Below are 19,239 nucleotides of genomic sequence, written 5' to 3' on the forward strand. Positions count from 1 at the left end.
TACTGTTATCCAAATCCAAAACACAACAAGAAAACAATATATCAAGGAAAAAGAGGAATACCGAAGTCATGAGAGGTTTCCCTTCATGAAAGATTGAGCTAATAAGCTCTCTAAAGAGTAGCATTTGTACTAACTATAACCAGACATTGTTTCTTTTAAGAATAAAATTTTAGAGAGGCTATTTGACTATTACCTGGTTGAACAAAAAAAATAAATAATGGTCACTCCAAGTACAATTCAGAAGCATATGGAAGTTACTAAGTAAAATTGGACCAAAATAAAACATGAAAATACCAGCAGATAAATCAAATACACATAAATTAGTAAACTACAACAACAACAACAACAAAAAACATTTTCATGTTATTTCTACATGGATTCCATTATTGTTATACAAATACAAGCGAAAGAACACAAAAACACAGCTGATCCACACCTTCACCATGTCTGGCTTGTGATTTGCACCTTCGGGAAGAAAGTGTGAATGATACATCTGCTATTCCATCATTTGTGTACAAAATGATTTTGCTGCATCAGTAATCTAGAAACCATTCATTTCCAGAAGGTAAGTCCGTCGCTTCATCAGTGACTTTGCTGCAACCTTGAATGGGCCCTCAAATGCTCCAAAAATAAAGGCGTCACTCTCAGTCGTATTGGTGTTAGTGCCACTGCTTCCATCAGAAGATGGCTTAATAGTCACTAGGGTGGCACCTTGTAATGCCATCCCACCAGGGAGATCCAAATAGGGAGAATATTTTAATTTCATGTTGGAAGCTGGAACTTGTGTCCTGTTTGAAGCTGCTGAGGCTACCAGTGGCTTTTCTCTGAACTCCTTCAGCTGTCCTACACCCATATTTAGTGTTCCCTGCCCATCAGCGTCGCTGAGGACCAAGCTCTTCAAAGTTGGATGGTCCTTGATAATAGGCTGGAGAAGATAGTGCCTCCTGGAAGCAGCAATCAAAGAATTGATTGTCCAGACAACACGAAGCTTTAGTCCTCCATTTGTGTAGAAAGAGTCAGGAATGCTTCCGCTGTCTTCTACAGGCGATTCATGCTCAGAGAAGACCGGCTTCCGGTCAACTCTTGTACCCCCGAAGATTACACAATTCTGGATAGTACTCCCAAACTCAGCTCTCCATTTTAAAATAACCCCTTCCTCAGTTGCAACTTCTCCAGCAGGCAGTTCAATCCTGAGGTTGCGGACATGGGCAAAGTTCTTGAGAACTTGTGCAGGAGAGTGATGGGAGAGCTGTGGGACGATAGGTTTGTTACCGCCATTGGTGCTGTGAAGGTTGTGGAAGGGTTTTAGAAGAGTAGAGAGAATGAGCTTTACGAAGTTGGAGAAGAGTCTCCTATGCCTGGGAGAGGATGGGCTCAAGGGATCATCACAATCACCATCAATGGTCACCACATGGTCGATCTTAAGATAGACATCATGGACCAAAAATACGAGGGAATTGAACCGTTTCGAAACAGCAGAGCAGCTACAGAGCGATCGGACATCTGCAACCTTATTGAAGATGAGGAGGACAATCGAGTCAGGCAGCCGCTCGAATTCATCCAGGTCACGGGATGGGTCAGCATATACTCTTGCTTTGGGTTGCATTTTATCAAATTCGTTCTCCAAACAGAAAGATATTTCCGTCTGACTTCAATAAACCCTTCACAATAAAATGACTTTTGCAGCTCAAAATACTGCGGTTCTTTGAAATTTGAAGATGCCGAAGCCACAGATTTCACGATTGTGAACCACAGTTGGAAGATCACAATATTTTTTTCTGACAGTAAACATGAATTATGGACGTTCTATTTAACTGTTGCTGCGCGTCCGAAGCAATGGCCTGAAGAACATTAAGAATTACAAATGCTAATTAGAACCACTGTTCTACTTGTAAATCTCGATCTATAGAAACCTTCTGAATCAGCAGCTTCAAACCCTACGGCAAACAAAATGTAAACACGAAATGTTCTAAATTGGACGGTGAATCTGCACACCGGAAACTAAAATTCAACAGCAGAACGACGCCAGGCCGCAATGAACCATCAAAACCAGATGTCGAAAATCCAGGAGGCTGGTAAAATCACCAAAATTTCGTCCAAAAAGATCAACACTAGGCATTTAGAAACAATCAAAGACGCGATCTTTAACCTGATCCATAAGCCGAGAATAAAGCGAAGAGGATAATACCGAGAGACAGAACATTACCTAAAAGTCCTTCACCCATTAGGACGACCCTTCAAACCCATCTCCGCCCACACGAATCCCACCAAACGATCCAAAAACCCGACTTTCCTCACACTCCCAACAGCACCAGATAACTCTCCATCTCCAATCCAAAAGACCCACCCAATCCGAGTCTACAAATCCCCCAAAGTGTGGTCGATCCGAGACACGTCGATCGAGCTCCGGGCGAGGGGGAATTCGCCCAAGGAATGTCGCACGCTGAATGCAAAACCAAAGAAAATTGGCGTATTTTCCAGGAAGGAATTAGGGTTCTCGAAAGGGAAGTAGTGCTCCCTCTCTCTCTCTCTGTAGATTCGTCCTACTCTCTTTCATATGGCCTTTTCGCGCACCGACGTAGATAAAAAGCCAGAGTTGACAGCGCCGTTGGGTCACGTGACCGAGGGTACGGAAGTACCAAGCGAAGTTAACGCCGTTAGTTCCGGAAGATCACAGAGATCTACAAAATATCCGTTTGGTAGAGGCCGTTTAAATAAATAAATATATATATATATATATATATATATATATATATATATATATATCCCTATAAAATTAAGAACTTTCATATTTACATATATCCCTCCAAATATAGATATCCTTTTATAAGCCTACTTAAATATTAAATATACATTAGATTTATCTTCCTCTTAATTATTCAATCAAGTGGGAAGGCCTTGAAGTCTTCCCACACTTGAATCTCTATGATAAACAACTCAACCTTTTTTCTTTATTTTTTTGTTATTATTTTAAGAGATGGTTGACTTAATAATTAGCAATTTGCTTCCAATAACAATTCTACAAGCACTGATGGCTCCATGATTCTTCCTCCTCATAAATGGAAAGCATTAGGTGCTGCATTTAGGTATTTGGCATAATAATTTGCCAACTTTGAACAGCCATCTTGAAGTTATAATATCCTGTGAAGATCATAAAGGACAACATTAGAAGGGATTTATTGCTTTCATAGTTAATTGGTTGAGGGCATGGATCAGCTTGCACATCTTCAAGATTTGGATAGAAGAAACACATATGGAATAATGTATGTGTACATGTACACACATACATTATAAATTAGGGTTCCTCAGAGAATCTTTCTCCCATATTATCAAGGATTAAAAGTTCAACTCTCTGGGGATTCAGGAATACTTCTTTGGCCACCTAATATGCAGAAATGGAAATGTAGTACAGCAGGAGAATACTTCTGGATCAATAGATGCAGAATTAGTATTTCTTTAATGCTCTGGGGATGATTATTCATCAAGTTTCAATCTCTGCCAGATCAGGCTGACATGGATCTAACTAGTGTCCAGGTAATGATATCAAGCAGAGGACCACAAAATTCTACCTGCACTTGTTCCAACTTTTACCTGTTCATCAGGTACAGCCACCAACCTCATATCAGAGGCCTCTTCTTTTAGTACTCACTTCAGAAAGAAATGAATTCACATGCGCTGATATGCAGCATAAACCATGCAGTTTCCCTCTTCATATGAACCATGGATGGCATCAGAGCTCACCAACTTCAACATGCAGATGCAGATCTAGCAAGCAGTTTATCTTCATATTGAGCTAAATTGTTCCAGATGTGTGCTTTGCTTCTCCCGAGAGAGAAGAGATATGGTCTTTTAAACTTATTCCATCATATCAAATAGATACACTACCTTTCATGATCACTTTGTTCCTACCAGTGATGCTTTCTTCTCAGAATCAAGAGATCTTCTGCATGATATGTTTTTCTCTGATTGAGAAAAATGGAACTTTAGGTTCATACAGAGTGTCTTCTTCCTTGTCTTGCTAACAACAACAAGTAGCTGGTTCTAATGCAGAAATTCAACATCTGAATTGTCTCATTTGTCATTGTCAGATATGAACTAGATTTGTTATAAGAGCAAGCAGTGGTTGTAAAACTAATTGCTTTTAAGAAGTGACCAGTTCTGTTTCTTTTACTTTTCTTTGTGCCAAGGGAAGTTTGTGTAACTTCTTTTAGGATTGTCTGTTTTGTTCCCTTCTGTGTCATCTTTTTTCTCAGAAGAGAAACTTGAAACAGAGGCATAAGGCATGTCCGTAACTTTTGAAATCATTTCCTTTGTTCACAAATTTATTTCAGAAAATAATTTAGAGAAAAAATAGGATATCACAAAGAAATCTTTTGCTATGACATTCTGATTTCTCTCTCCTGATGACAAACATTCTCCCTTGGTTTAATCAACTAGTTTGTCTATTTATGTTTCCACAAGATCAAAACTTCTTTTGTTAGTGATACATGGAAACACAAAAATCAGAAAAAATGCCAAATAAGTAGTTCATCAATCAAGTGAAATGAACCTTCTTCTTCCTTACATCCATTTGGTCCTTGAAGTTATCAGGTTTCCTAACAAGAAAGAATGGAAAAAGAAATAGAATATGATGGAAGAGGTGATCTAACAAAACCAAACTTCTCATGAATATATTTTTCCAATCAGAAGCTACACTGTAGGTTATTATGCAGATATATGATCATGTAGAATGTTTGAAGAGGATCATAGAATATTTCTTGAATCCAACCAAAAATGGCAAGTTGGTAGAATCATCCACTGCCATGAAGCTAGAATTTGATGGAGGACTATAGCTTGAATACACTAAAGAAGATGAGGAACCTACTTTAACACAAGATTTTTAATCTTGATCTGGTATTGGTTTCTGTAATCCAAGCGGGATGCTGATCTGTACCCCTTAGTATCAACTGAAAATAATATCAAAAATTAAATATTAATCAGTCCAAGATTATATGATCCGATGCCAGTCCTTTCTCAGATCAGTCAATCATTTGTGTATCTTCACATTTTCTAAGCATATATACATGATCTTTTATTTTATTGTGATTCTTAATTAAAAAATTCAAATATTATTTTCACCTTGGGACCATCTCATCCACTTGGTTGCTGCCACATCATCAGACAGCTTATGAGTTTGGTCGATTCCAAGTGGCAGCTTAGCCTCTTACAATTCACAATAAAATTGACCTCATCATATATATTTTTATATATGAGCACACAAAATTTGAAGGAACAAATACACAGTTCCAAATTTTTGTAGAAATCTATATGCAATTTCCCCTATAATTTAAGTGGACAAGTTTAGAAAAGGCAAGAACATGTTTCTAAAAGCAAAAGTTAAACCAATCTTGCTAATTACATCACAAAAATTCTCGTATAATAAACCTTAGTATTCAGATGCAAATAGCCACCTAAAAAGCTTCAATTTATTAGCATTTTCATTGATAAATTCAGCAAGCAGGAACTTTGATATAAACTTACAATTTTAGTTTTGCTATTGGATAAATGACTGCTGAGATGATCACTCAGATGTTTGTTGTAATTTTCTGTGTACGTATTGGTTTGAGGAGAATGCTACAATGACCATAGCATAAAGTTGAACAATGTCCATCGATGTTCTCTGTTGGTTTTATCTATCTTCACTTGTTTCAATCTCCACCGATGACAAATTTGAGCCAAGCATGCTCTGCCTAGCTGCTGGATCTGGTAAAACAGGCAAAATCGGGCCACCAAAATCTTCATGAACTTTAGACAACTCATCTCCAATGACATCAAGCTCCTTGATTATTGATATCTCCCTTGATACTGATTCATTCTGGTCTACAAATGCTAGGCTTGGAGGTACAACCCAGAGAGTCCCCTGGGTGGATGTCAAGCTTTCTTCTGTTCCTCCACCAGATGAAATAATTCTTTCAGCTGCTGCACTTGAAGGTGAACCTCCTTTATCTGCATAAGATGATGCTTCATTGAGGCTATGAAATATGAATGCCATTGAAATGATTTAGAACTACAATGGCACAAAAGTTCAACAGAGTTTCTTACCAGCAATACAGAAAGCTTCATCAAGTGCCGAATTCGAATGTGATCTTTCAGTTGCTGTTGGGCTGGAATCATAAACAGGTTCCACAATATGGCTGTCATGAACATGATCTGTTTCCACATTCACAACATCGGAGTCTGCTACAATGGTCTTCGAGGAAGCAGTTGAGCCTTTTGAGGAACCATCACTCGTTTGTTCCAGGTCAGGACTATTATTTTCTGCTTCTGATGGAGTAGAGGAACTCGACTCATACTCTTCATCGATCACTTCAACCCTCTCAGCAAAAGAATCGGCCAAATTCAGTACCAAGTCTCTGCTGGTGTCATCATTGGTTGTTCCAAAGCTTTCATTGGCTTGATGAGTTTCTTCCATGAGCATGCTGTCACTCGGATGAGTTGCGTGATCATTAATTATGTTTATCTGACTCTCTACTTGTTGAACATCCACTGACTTAACATCCTCTAAGGATTGGCTGTTTTGTTCAATAGGAATTGTTTCATGTTTAGTAGAAGACCCACTCCCTAGAAGCAAGTCTTTCTGATGTTCCTGATCAATGACTGAAGAAACTGCATCAGATTCTGAAGTAGAACTCAGTTTTGAATCACTACTTCCACTTGATTCTCTGTGCAGACCAGCATAAGTTGTCTCCTGAGGCTCATTCTTTTCTGCACCAAAATAAGCCTTGAACCGGGAAGCACGCTTCTCAACCTTAAAATCACTGAAAAATGAAGGACCAACTGAGAAGCTCTCATGCCTTCTGATAAACATATCACGCTGTGGAACTGCAACAAACTCATGGTTTGAGTTCTCCTCATCATATATCTGCTCATAAGAAAGATCAAATGGATTTTGCCTCGGTAAGAGTACTGAAGGAGCTGAACCAGGAATTGATTCATCCGAATCATAGGGAAGATCAAACGGATTCCTTCTTGGTGCACTAACAGATGGAAGTTGAGCATAAGCCTGTGATGTCTCCTCCATGTTATCATCCAAATCTATTAAGTTCTTCTCTGTTGCCTTCTTTGCTTCTCGTTTAGCTATTAAGTTCTCCAGCCAGCGATTCCTTTCGAGTTCAGACTTGCCGAGATCCATGAGATTCTTCTGATCATCAGCAGTCCATGTTACAACGACTTTGTTTCCGTCATCTTTCTCCTCTTGTAACTCTTCATCATCTTCGTCATCTTGGTTTTCAGCTTCATCCTCTGTGCTACCATCATCTGAGACATGGTTCTGTGAGAATGCTACAGAATCATCTTCAGAATTGTCCTTTGAAACGAGCGGGTCGAGCTCATCAAGAATCGGTACAGCATTTGCCACAGAAGAATTAGAGATATCTGTTCCATCAGATTCAGAATCGGAAGAAGCATCCTTGTGATTGATGTGATGCCAAGAAGAATCCAAACAAGAGTCATGACATCGGTCCAATTTAGTTTCATCAGCATTCACACCAAGAACTGTAGTGATCTTTTCAGCACAACCAATACCTTCACTGGCTTCTATCAAATCTTCAACCAGCCTTCTTGCAGCATGTTTATCTTCGATCAAGTTATTATCTTCCTCAACTGAATAAACAGAAGTAGCATCTGTTTGATCCAGCTCATTAAGCTTGCTACCACCCAAAACAATTGTCTTTACTGTCATTCTCTTAGTTGCTCCTTTACTCCCTACACGAGATCTGACTTTGAACTTTTCCTCATTCTTGGCCACAAGATCATTTGCAACTGACTCATTCTTCAGAGATGAACTTGCATCAATTAACTTATTATCTTCTTCATTCTCAGAAACATTCGGTCTGGCAAGACCCAGAAGGATTCCAAGAAGAAGACTTGTGCAAACAATGACCGGGGAAGAATTTACAAGAAGACCAAACAGTGAAGGAAAAAACTTGTACACTATAAACAAGAGGGCAACTACACCAACAGAGTACGGATGATAACAAGCAGTTATCCATCTTCTTTTCCTCGACCACATTAGAACTGTTTCTTTACTCAGTACTATGACCACAGCCTCAATCACTAAGATCTTTTTTCTCTATTGTTTCTCCTCTTAGGAATCTGTAGGCAAAAAAAGGAAAGAAAAGTGAATATGGCACTAACTTTGAACTAGCAAAGGAATTCCAGTTGTAAAATCTTCTTAGCTGAGAAAACAAAGATTCATAATGGCTACAGAGAAGATAAATTTAAATGATACAATACATACTATTTTTTTTTTTGCCTTCATTTTTTGAAGTCATGGTTCAACAAAACCTAATTTACAAATCAGTGGATGAAGCCGTGCATCAATTCACTAAAAACTTTAAGATACTTTGCTTTTCCTTTCTTCATTTTTGGATCTAAATATACCAACTTAGTCTCAAATAAATATGCAAATAATCTTAAAATCCACACGTCTGAACATTTCTCATGAACAAGTCAGAGAATATAAACACCAAACGAAGAATACCAATATTTACTTCTCTCGCTATATATGTAGTGTCAGGTTGAGACCATTTCCTTTGAACTCCTACTTAGTCAAATAATCAAGAAAGAAACTGCGAGAACCATTATATACTGGCTAAAGTTTATGAAGATATATAATACCATAGTTATGAGGCGATTGTAGTTTCATCCAAGACTCCAATTGGGTGGTCCAACATCAAGAGAATTGCAATGATCGAAAGCAATGCAAAAAAAGTGTCACATGAAAACAGGATCATTAACTTTTTTTTCAAGAAAATAATATGATTTCCAAGAAAAAAGCATAAGTTTTTCCATGTAGGCAAGAGAATCTAATATCTCAATATGTTGCAGATCCCTCTACAAAGTTATCCCTTATATATTCACTCCTCAAACCTGAAAAATGTGAAAAGAATATGCAGGAAAAAAATATTTATCATACCATGAGATCAGGCATGGAAAAATGTCTCATCTTTTGCTCTCTAACATCCAATGTTTTGTCTCATACTTGAAGACAAAATCCATATAAAAGAAGAATACAGACGATTGCTCTAAATCATATCCCTCATCTACGGAAAATTGTCAAATTTGCGATTCTTAACATAGAGAGAGAGATGCATCATCTCCATTATTATCGATCAAAATCGATAGAAACTGTACGAGTGGCAGCAGCGAAAATCGGTGCACACATCTCTCAACGCAATACCATGTACTAAAGCAAATAGACCTCTAATCTACCAAAAATCATATCATTTACCAACATGGATCAAAGAATAATGGATTGCGTTCCAAAGAAGTCGTCCAAGAACACAACATAAATCCCAGGAAGAAGATGACCTACATTTATGGCGGTAGATTCTGCACCTCCGTCGGTTCGGAGATAAGATCTTCTCCAAACAATGGAATTCAATTGAATGCGAGAGAGAGAGAGAGAGAGAGAGAGAGAGAGGAGCTCCTCAAACCTATCGGAAACGGAGCACGTCCAATTGGGTCGCCAATTCAAATAGGGGTTGGGAGAACGAGAAGAGCTTGCTAGGCCCAGTTACCAACCACGTGGCGCTACGTCATTGGTCTAAGTCATCTCCTAACCCGGGCTTCTTCTGAGGAAACCAGAAAGAAGGAAGTTGGCAACTGTGCTTGAACCGAATCCAGCCCGATTTTGACCGGTGGACTCGATGGTTCGGGTAAATTCTATCCGGTCGAGTCGGATTGATGGGTTTCGGTAGCCACTAATCATGGTTGACTTTGGTCAATTGGTACATCGCATTAAATTAAGTCACGTTATACTGCCAGAACTAAATCTAAATAATTAGGACATTAGCCCGATTATTTAAGCATTTTCTATCTTTTCTAGATCGAATTTTAGTCGAATAATCTGATAATTTTGAGAATTTAGGACTAAATCTATGAATTTCTAGAGGAATTAATTTTTCTAGATGAATTCTCTTAGATTTCTATCCCCAATCTAAATTGCTTAGCATATCCATTCTTAAACTTTGATGTCGGAAGATCTTAAATGGCATACAATAGAGTTTTGATTGCAAATAAATAGCAGGAGATAGTTGATGTATGCTGTTCTTGTTTTGATTGCACTCACTGCAAGAACTATAGATAACAAAGAAAGCATGAGAACCACAATTCTCTTCTTCAACAAAATGATTCTAAAGAATCCACAGAATCATTCATGCAATTACAAATGCTACATGACAGTAAAACCAACCCGTGAAGAAACTACAATCCACAGTACTAATAACTGTTCTAAGGAGAAACGTGACAGATAGCACTCATGCTGAACAGGCCCGTGTGTTTATTACACGATAAGAAAAGCCTACTTGCAGCAACAATTTTCACAAGAAAACACACGACCTGTCATGATCAATCTGAAAGAAGCATTAACAATGATCATATGAGCCAACAAGATGAAGTCCTCCATGACCATTTCTCAGGAAAACTTCATACCTGTGACCAATGGTAAGCAGAATTTTGGAGTCCCACTATCAAGGTCAAGGAAGCTCGGGCATTTGACACGCATCAGGCATCTTATTCCATGGATAAGATTCAAGCCCAAATCCTTGCAGAGGATTAGATGATGCCCCAGCAGGCACCATCTTGGTATCTTTGCAAAAGTCTTGATCCAAGGGTGTTGCTATTGCATCATTCGAAACAAAACAATCTTTTCCAGCTTGAGAACTTTCCTCAAGCCAACCTGATCCCAGTACAGCTTCAGGTTCAGGGAAATCTGTTTGAGATAAGACGTGTTTCTCCTCCACATTAGGGATTGAAATTTGTTCAGCAACAGCCATGATATTTAGTGAACCTGCAGAAACTGCCCATGTGAAACTTTTACTTGAGATCAATTTATGGAAAACAGAAAAACTAAAGCAGAAAGTCGTACAAGAAGCAAAAACAAGAAAAAAAGGAAAAAGCATTAGAATTTAAAATGCACCGGTTGTAGACTCGGAAGGTAGAAACTCATGAATTGAACTGCCACTGATGGGAGGCATGAACTCATTGAAGATAGAAGCAGCAGAACAGCCCAAGGGAGAAATTGGGTCATTGCAATCTTCCCACCCGATATCAAAGAAGTTAAGGCCTGAACTTTCCAACATTTCATTATGTGTGATAGCAGAAGAACTCGAGCTCTTCTGAGATGAATGTCTCTTTGAGTTGCTTAGTGCCTGTGCCTCATGAAGCATCACCTCTAGTAAACCGCTGCTCCTTGGTGAAATGCATTCAGATTGCAATGAGACAGCTGTTGGAGAGGATTCAACATATGTATCAACTGCCTCAAGACGTGGTGTGGAATGGTATGCAGTCCAGCTACTGTCATCAATTTCTGCATGTTGGAGTGAAGGGAGCTCCAACTTCCAAGCTCCGGAAAGGGGCCTAGAAGCAGAGAAATTGCCATTTGATAAGGCATGGCTGAGAGAAATTTCACCTCCAAAAGTTGCCAGGTTCTTGATGTTGGCATCAGGATCATATGGATTATCTAAGCCAAATGCTAACTGTATCTTTCCAGATGGCTCAAATGGAAATTGAGATACTGAGGGAAGCCCACTGTAGAAAGTGCTATAGTAGCCAACATTTATGGTTTCGGAGTCTCGAAGCTGTTCAACATTATTCAACATATTCGTGTACCCATGGTCTTGGGATTCAAACCCTTGACACATGCGACTCATTGAGATATCTGGAAATGAGGAGGTATAAGATAAATCCCCATGATCAGGGTCGAAGTTCTCAAATACAATATCAGGAAAATTGAAGTTGTTTCCCTGCAAGATGTCATTCTGGTGTTGGGTTACAGAGCTGACAATTTGAGTTTGCTGATCTCCATCTGAAGCTTGACAACAAACATTAGGAGGATACAGGGGTAAACCAGCACGCTGGAGTCTCTTTATTCGTGTGTTCCAAAAGTTCTTAATCTCATTATCGGTGCGGCCAGGTAACTGCAGAAAATGTTGGAACAAGTAATAGAATCATTAAAATGCTCCATCAAATTCTTCCAATGAAAAGTACATGGAATCAAGATATACCGAAAAAACTACAAAAAGAATGTGCCAAATCAAAGTATCATATGCGCTCAATCTTCAATATGAACGAGCAGACAGCACATGCATGGAGGAGGTATACTGTTATCAACTCCCCTTTGGAAAAAACTGATGATGTGGTTAGGAAACCTAGTGTAACTTTCAAGTCCAACTAAAAACTTGTAGACATAACATCAAGCTGAACCAATAAAATTGATCTCACGTAATTTCATATTCATTTGGCAGTAGACAAGAACAGCAATCACAAAATATGATAAACAATCCCTGTGACATACTATAAACTCTTTTTTCACTTTTTTTATATATTATAGTAAATGTATGATGCTGCACAATATGATAACAACCTCCATAATATTCCATAAAATTTCCCCCTTGAGTTATTCCTGTAGCAAATGCATGATACTAGATGCATTCCTAAATTATATTTCCATGGTTATCATTCTAATTGATTGCTGAACATCGTCCTTCTAATTTATTAATCCATACTTAAAATGCCTACATATATAGTCCCAGGGCAAGTCAACAAATTTATGTATTACCAAAGTCCATGAACACGTTACATATACATAAAATTTACTATGCCAACCACATTATGGCACAGTACATACTGGTCAATAAGCATGAGATGGAGGCAAGATCTCAATAAAAGCTTAATTATTTTTTTTTTCTCTTTTCTGGTAAAAACAGCACGGCAGCAAGCTTATCCCATTAGGGATAAAAAAGGAAAAAAGAAGAAAAATAAATAAAGATATTAAGTCTCGATTAAAACCAAAAAAATGCTTTGATTAAGGCAATTTTCTACTTTCTTCTTGAAACTTCTGACCAAAATCAGAAGTCCAGTAGCTTTGAGTACAAAGTGAACAAAACATTAGTGATCATAATAAGATGCTATATCTAACATTTTTTTATTACAATTATAGTTCATTATATGAAATATGGTGCCCAAGTCAAAAATTAAAGAAAAAGGAACTCATTGATACTATGGGATTAAACAACAAGCTCTCCAGCCAGAGCAGAAGCCAAACAACAACAAGAAAGACAAAAGGAATATATGAGAGAACATTACCAATTAAGTATATTAAATAATCTGAAGAAAACTCACTTGTGTTGCCATCTGAGCCCATTTGTTGCCCATCTTAGCATGAAGTTTAATGATCAGTTGCTCCTCTTCTGGCGTAAAGGCACCTTTCTTTAGATTTGGCCTGAGATGATTAGCCCATCGCAGACGACAGCTTTTACCACATCGAGACAGCCCTGAGTTTTTCTGAACTGCATTCCAATTTCCCTCCCCATGCTCTTTAACATATTCAACCAAAAGTGCATCCTCCGCAGATGTCCAAGGTCCCTTCTTCAAAACCTGACCATCCTTACTCACTGATTTCCCTCTCCTACCTTCATCCACTGAAGGCATGTCCATGTGGTCTTCTGGAATCATTTCCATATCACTCTTAGTTGACAAATGATTCATTTCCCAAGACCTAGATCCATAACAAAACCTTCAGTATCCAACACAATTTCAGAAAAGAAACACATAACAACAAGATAAAGTGTCTGATGATATAACAAAAAGCAAGAATCTGGTCAAAACCACAAAAAGAGTCAACCTGAAAATCTTTATAATACTGAACTACAAAAGGTAACAAAATGATACAGCAGCAATGAGTTTTTCGGGTTTCCAAATACGTATGTCAGTCAGAATGAGAAAAACCAGACATATATCTGATAGATCCACAAGTCTTTAAGTATATGCTGGAGACCATGTCAACCTAGAAACTTAAAGACACAACAAGAATTCAAGAAGAGAATGACAAAGTCTAATCAAATGATAACTCGAAATCTGGTAGTGATGATGAAGATAAATGGAGGAGATCTAAAAAACAATTAGACTGAAACTGAGGAAACGTATGAAGATGAAAAAATCTTCGGATGACAGCTTATAAGTTAAAAATAGTAAGAAGCCTAATACATCCATAAGCTATTCCAAGCTGAGCTGCAAGATACTATAAGCACTCGAAAGGTCCTACTTCCCATCCTAAACTAGAAGGTACAGATCCCCAAACGAACCCATTCCATTCTACATTGTGCTCCAGGAATCACCAGGTTACAGAAGCCCCTCTCGGTAACAAAGAGCTCGGATCCTTTAGAACAGGATCGCAGAACTCGATGACGCGACTGAATTGACGGACCAAACCCCTGCTACCGGACGAAGGTAAGACCCCTCCTAAGCAGCACGAGTGACGGGGCTCGAAGCTCATACTTTTAGGGCAACCAAGAAGATCAAGCAATAAAAGATGATTAAAATTAGCGGAAAAAAAAGGAAATCAAAATTCGAATCTTCTGAACCTAATTCGAAGAGCGTGCAGGAATTGGCGCGGTGACCGAGCAAGGAACGCGGAGGAGATATGGTGAGACAGCCAGAGAAGATCGGAGTATCAGCCAATCAAGCTCCGCGCGGAGGACCGGGGGGAGAGGGAGGTGAAAGAGAGGGATCGGTATAGGTTTTTCCTATTTTAATTTTCTTAAATATTTAATATTTTTCCCTCTCAAACTTCTCTCTGCCAATTGCGGATGCGGGCATGTAACTAACGCCCCATCCCATCCCAACCCGATATCCAACTCCAGATCCGATCCGATACTGCGTAAATGGATGCCTCGACACAGTGAAGTCGATGGCATCAGAACGAGAGGGATGCTGATTGATGTTGATGTTGACGTTGACCATCGGCACTGATATTATTATAGTACATTGCGAGATGAGTTTTATTTACCTCCAAATCATGTTGACGACAGCGATCAGGATTCTTACAGAACGACGATGATTCCTTGCTCTGACACGTCGGCTCAAGGCGCAGACCGATGCGGGTTGCATCAACCAACGGTCGAAGCCTGGACGAATCATCTACCGAGGGGATTACACCGATGCAAGGAGTCTGATATGCGTCGCCTAACATCTTAAAACACAGATTAAGGAGCATATGAAAACCTAATTTAAAACAGCAATCTTAGAACACTAATAATCATATGTGCACGCCCGCATTTGGTTGTAGACATATATTCACCTGCCTAAGAATTATACAATATAAACTTACTACGAGGATATCCGGATAAACTCACCTAATTAATCAGGCACAAGGAAGACATGCAAAACAAACATAAACCACTATGAGGATGAAGGAAGAGAAGCATCTTCAATGGAGGAGATACAGAAAACCAACCCATGGAAGAAAAGAAAAGGATAGGAAAAGAAAACAAAAGATGAGAGAAATAGGAAACAGAATCAAATAGAAAGAAAGGATTAGAGACAAATAACACATTCCAAGCTCACAATCAAAGATAGGTAAATATTTCAGTTAAATAGTTTCCACCAACCAGATGATTGATAGCTGCGATTTCAGTGAAAAAAATCATAAAATGCCACAGTTAACTCATCATCTCTTATACTTTCCACCCAATACGAACATGCATCATTGATCAATATGACAAAGCAAAAAAAAAAGAAAAAGGAAATTCGTATGTACTCTGGTTTTATGAACAATATTGCAACAGGTGATAGGAAATGCATGTAATGCTGTTGACTTTTAGAGATATCCATCTCTCCTGTCTTGCTCCTCAGATTCTTTGTTTGCAGCTTCCACAGATTTAAACCACAAAAATGCCTGGAAGCCAAAGCATATTTCTATGTAAACAAAAATATCAAATAAATGGAGAAAACTAAAGGTGAATTCAAGAACAACAACAGCTTACCGAGGTAGGTATTCCAGTAAAAACAAAGAAACCAAGCAATGGTGCATAGAAGACACTGTCTGATTGTAGGACCCCAAAAACAGGCTTCTGGTTTACGTACTCAAACACCGAACCAATCTGTAATGGAAATCACTGGTTTAGAAACAGGATGACTAAGAATATAAGGAGAAGAAAAGGGTCGGAAAAGTACCGCTGCTATTGCTGTTATGGCCGATGCAAGTAAATACACAAAAAAAGGGATCTTGACTGATGACTGAGAAGTGCTTTTGTCGCCCTCATCACGAGCCCAAGGTGGAGGTTCATCGGAATCAGGTCTAGCCCAAGAGGGAATCTGTTCATCTGACTTGTTTGATTTTGCTGAGCCTTCAGTGGTTGCAAACACAGCAAACCTATGGGATGATAAGCCTGAACGCCGACCAACATGGTGTCGGCTTCTTCTGTGGATAATAGATCGAGATAAAGATCTGTGCTGAATGACTGGCTTTATTCCATGATTCTTTACGGCCATTTGCATCATCCAAGGAGGACGATTAGAAAAGCACAAAGACATGGCAGTGGCAGCCATCAATGCTTTACTGCAGCTTTGACTTGGACAGTTTCGATCTGGAGATCAAAGGTTGAAAATTACATAGAGATACAAAGACCAGTAGTTATATCCTTCATTCTAGGCTGCAAAAATTTAGATATCTAAATAGCATGGTGCTGAAAAACAAAACCAAGTCATAGGCACTAATGCAAACTCATACACATCAATTCAATGATTTGAAGTAGATTCATGGATGCAAATTTACAGCAAAGTGAGCCATTGTTATATTGTCATATATAGTAAATGCACCTTTAATTTTTTATAGTCCAACTGGAAACAATGGTTGCCCTATAGAATGTGTGCAGATTAAATGTCACAAGTCTATTTAGGCTAACAAAGATCACTATTAAGTTGCATTATTGTATTCAGTTGTGCTACCTACAAAACACTGGTCTGCACTAACTAAATGATACGAGTATGGTAGCATGCCCATATCTGGTCGGAGTGGTGAATTACTCCAAGTCGTCAACCATTAAATACTCTTTGTCCTTCAAGAACTCTGTTTGGAGCAGGGCTTAGTATGGACATCCTCTAAGAAACTCCTTGCGCCAAACCTAGTTTCATCTGAGAGGCATTCAACCAGTTTCTTTTGCACATCTGTAAGTTCGAAGTTCTAATTAGTGTAAAAGATGAAAGAGTCAGTAATGCCATTATTTGTTGCTCCTTTTACCCACATCTGGTAGTTACTTTCAAAATTCTTCTTGTTCATGAACCAAAAAATCTTATTGGAATATAGCGAGTGCCCAATAATTGTTATAGTGTCATACTGCAATTTGTAGTAAAAAGACAGCACTGCTATTAAATTCATTTATACTTTTCACATCAGCTGCAATACTGGGTATATAGATCTAAAGGTAATTGACAAAAGTCATGAAGAATAGTTTCGATACATATATAAAATCATGATAACTGTGCATAATATTAATTATTAAAACTTATTAATATCATGCTTTTAATCTGTTCCATAACTCCTTGATATTTTAGCTCATTATTGCCTTTACAAAAAATATGATGCGAAGTTGTAATAATGTTATTTCCTTTAAGCTCACAATAGTTTATGTTTTCAAATAAACATTTAGCTCTTCCGACAGTTCTGGCAGATTTATCCTAGAGTTGTATGAAGCCTTTGACGTCGCATATGGAGTACAGACACTAGGAACAGGATCACTAGAAGACCAAGTTCATCAAAGCTACATAACAACTTATGACAATTAAATCACTCTTCTTATGTGCTACCTGATTGATATGTAATTTAATTGAAGAAATCGACATAGGTTCTGAGTGACTAATGTATAAACATTAGGAACACATTTCCAATGAATTGTAATTGAGCACAAAGGTTGGCATTAACCTACAACAAAAGATGGTACAATTAGTACATACTTTAACCATTTTCCTCAACATATTAGATAAAACACGTAATAAATAAAAGGTAACTGTGAGCCAGCAAGAGATATTCAGATAAAATTAAAGGTAACCTCAAATGCTCCAAATAAGCAGCTAACTTGGACCAACATTAGTGATAACGGCGAGTTCGATGCTCATGAATTTTACCCAAATCCTCGCCCAAGTAGCTACTTCACTACCCGAATCAATAGGATTAACCTAGATACCCAAACCTACCCACTACCATCCCTACCTCATGTTATAGGAACCCGACTATCGGGTATCAAACATGAACCAAAGCCGACTCGGACACCTATTGTTCTACCCAAACCCATCTCAAACCCAATTAAAGGGTTCTTGAATCTGGTCTATATGGATCGATAAGAAACCCAAGCCTTTGCCATCCTTAACCAACATCAACCTGGTAACCAAAGCCATTCCTCCCAACTAAACAGGCACATGCACTTAACATCCAACCTGTTAAGAGATGTAAGGAGCTAGGTACCCACAATAAGCTTGCTAGAATACAATCCTTATAAGATACCTGCCTATAATCCTTATTAGCATTATTTCATTAAGAAGGTGTGCACCAAATATCCCATCCACAGCTATCAAGGGAACTTTCTCATCTAGTTTAGATCCACAAGAAAACCACGAAGCCATTCGTCACGAACCAATGGATGTCCCCAAAGCCAACAAGAAAGCATCTGTGTGGCACTAGAAATTAGAGGCGGGAAGAGAACAAACGGAAGCGAGTTCACCTTACGGAATTCTTCCTCTCTTGTCTTCAAGCCAAAGCCCGAAACGAGAGGACGGAGCGCACCGCCTTTGCTTCTTTCTGACCCAACGTCGGAGCGAGAGATGATTCCAGCTGACGAAAGTAGGAGGATAAGCAGAGGAATTATTCGTGGATTTGCTTCTCTTTCTCTCTCTCGCTCGCTCGCTCGCTTTCTTACCCAAAAGGTTGGAGTTCGGTAGCCGACGATTTTTCTTGTTTTTCCCCATCGCATGATGAATCCGACGGCAGAGATTACGGATGAAAGTACATCCCTACCGTCCGTTACGAAAGGATGCTTTTGGAGGTTCCTTCCATCTTCTCGTCTGCACAAAACTTAAAGCGGGATCTCTGTGATCCCGTCTTCTACGTCGAGCATCGTCGTTGATCCCAACTACTTGACTGCTGCTTCAAGATTCGCACATTGATTAACGATGCGAATTCACGGTGTTAGTAATTCACGGTGTTGTGACACCACTAATATAAAATATTCTTCGTATTAGTACATTAAATTATATATATTTTATTATAAAAATAAGTGATGAAAGCCAGATTTCAATTACATGTTATAAAATTATTCCAACGAGATAATTCAACATAGCTTATAATTTTCATTATTTCGAGGAATAGCATAAACGTAATTGGAAATGAGCCGTATCAGTTGCTGGTTCCGACCGAACCAAATG

At 38.6% G+C, this 19,239-nt stretch overlaps 4 protein-coding genes across 8 annotated transcripts; all 4 read right to left on the reverse strand.

Moving 5' to 3' along the window:
* Positions 1 to 336: 336 nt before the first annotated feature.
* Positions 337 to 2,534, reverse strand: LOC103969531 (F-box protein At4g18380). The gene is made up of 2 exons (XM_009383086.3): positions 2,207 to 2,534; positions 337 to 1,841 (listed from the first exon to the last, which is right to left on the reverse strand). Exon 2 carries the CDS (start codon positions 1,604 to 1,606, stop codon positions 542 to 544), a length of 1,065 nt encoding a protein of 354 aa, XP_009381361.2. The 5' UTR covers positions 1,607 to 1,841; positions 2,207 to 2,534; the 3' UTR covers positions 337 to 541.
* Positions 2,535 to 5,431: 2,897 nt separating this feature from the next.
* Positions 5,432 to 9,491, reverse strand: LOC103969532 (uncharacterized). The gene is made up of 3 exons (XM_009383088.3): positions 9,356 to 9,491; positions 6,082 to 8,133; positions 5,432 to 5,985 (listed from the first exon to the last, which is right to left on the reverse strand). Exons 2-3 carry the CDS (start codon positions 8,048 to 8,050, stop codon positions 5,669 to 5,671), a joined length of 2,286 nt encoding a protein of 761 aa, XP_009381363.2. The 5' UTR covers positions 8,051 to 8,133; positions 9,356 to 9,491; the 3' UTR covers positions 5,432 to 5,668.
* Positions 9,492 to 10,134: 643 nt separating this feature from the next.
* Positions 10,135 to 15,319, reverse strand: LOC103969533 (transcription factor GAMYB-like). Of its 3 annotated transcripts, none has more exons than XM_018819116.2 (4): positions 14,831 to 15,319; positions 13,165 to 13,540; positions 10,961 to 11,960; positions 10,135 to 10,831 (listed from the first exon to the last, which is right to left on the reverse strand). In XM_018819116.2, exons 1-4 carry the CDS (start codon positions 14,959 to 14,961, stop codon positions 10,518 to 10,520), a joined length of 1,821 nt encoding a protein of 606 aa, XP_018674661.2. In that variant the 5' UTR covers positions 14,962 to 15,319; the 3' UTR covers positions 10,135 to 10,517. The 3 variants fall into 3 exon arrangements, with proteins under 3 accessions (XP_018674661.2, XP_018674659.2, XP_009381364.2); XM_018819114.2 differs by having other exon boundaries at positions 10,135 to 10,840; XM_009383089.3 differs by lacking the exon at positions 14,831 to 15,319 and adding an exon at positions 14,406 to 14,751 and having other exon boundaries at positions 10,135 to 10,840.
* Positions 15,320 to 15,457: 138 nt separating this feature from the next.
* LOC103969534 (uncharacterized) lies at positions 15,458 to 18,739 on the reverse strand. 3 transcript variants are annotated; one of them, XM_009383090.3, is made up of 4 exons: positions 18,540 to 18,739; positions 15,997 to 16,409; positions 15,807 to 15,923; positions 15,458 to 15,718 (listed from the first exon to the last, which is right to left on the reverse strand). In XM_009383090.3, the coding sequence occupies exons 2-4, from the start codon at positions 16,369 to 16,371 to the stop codon at positions 15,641 to 15,643; spliced, it is 570 nt and encodes a 189-aa protein (XP_009381365.2). In that variant the 5' UTR covers positions 16,372 to 16,409; positions 18,540 to 18,739; the 3' UTR covers positions 15,458 to 15,640. The 3 variants fall into 3 exon arrangements, with proteins under 3 accessions (XP_009381365.2, XP_018674641.2, XP_064941070.1); XM_018819096.2 differs by lacking the exon at positions 18,540 to 18,739 and adding an exon at positions 17,871 to 18,512; XM_065084998.1 differs by lacking the exon at positions 18,540 to 18,739 and adding an exon at positions 17,629 to 17,761.
* Positions 18,740 to 19,239: the final 500 nt, after the last annotated feature.

The sequence above is a fragment of the Musa acuminata genome, chromosome BXJ1-10 (genome assembly GCF_036884655.1).
Source record: "Musa acuminata AAA Group cultivar baxijiao chromosome BXJ1-10, Cavendish_Baxijiao_AAA, whole genome shotgun sequence".
NCBI classification, from domain to species: domain Eukaryota; kingdom Viridiplantae; phylum Streptophyta; class Magnoliopsida; order Zingiberales; family Musaceae; genus Musa; species Musa acuminata.

Excerpts from the sequence above, each read along its gene's own strand:
- LOC103969531 (XM_009383086.3), bottom strand. The coding sequence starts at position 1,606 with ATGCAACCCAAAGCAAGAGTATATGCTGACCCATCCCGTGACCTGGAT.
- LOC103969532 (XM_009383088.3), bottom strand. The coding sequence starts at position 8,050 with ATGTGGTCGAGGAAAAGAAGATGGATAACTGCTTGTTATCATCCGTAC. Across the intron at positions 5,986-6,081 it reads TGAAGCTTTCTGTATTGCTG|ATAAAGGAGGTTCACCTTCA; the intron begins GTAAGAAACTCT and ends CATCTTATGCAG.
- LOC103969533 (XM_018819114.2), bottom strand. The coding sequence starts at position 14,961 with ATGATTCGTCCAGGCTTCGACCGTTGGTTGATGCAACCCGCATCGGTC. Across the intron at positions 13,541-14,830 it reads GTCGTCAACATGATTTGGAG|GTCTTGGGAAATGAATCATT; the intron begins GTAAATAAAACT and ends TTATGGATCTAG. Across the intron at positions 10,841-10,960 it reads ACCTTCCGAGTCTACAACCG|TTTCTGCAGGTTCACTAAAT; the intron begins GTGCATTTTAAA and ends TCACATGGGCAG.
- LOC103969534 (XM_009383090.3), bottom strand. The coding sequence starts at position 16,371 with ATGGCTGCCACTGCCATGTCTTTGTGCTTTTCTAATCGTCCTCCTTGG. Across the intron at positions 15,924-15,996 it reads CCATAACAGCAATAGCAGCG|ATTGGTTCGGTGTTTGAGTA; the intron begins GTACTTTTCCGA and ends TTTCCATTACAG. Across the intron at positions 15,719-15,806 it reads TTACTGGAATACCTACCTCG|GCATTTTTGTGGTTTAAATC; the intron begins GTAAGCTGTTGT and ends TTTGGCTTCCAG.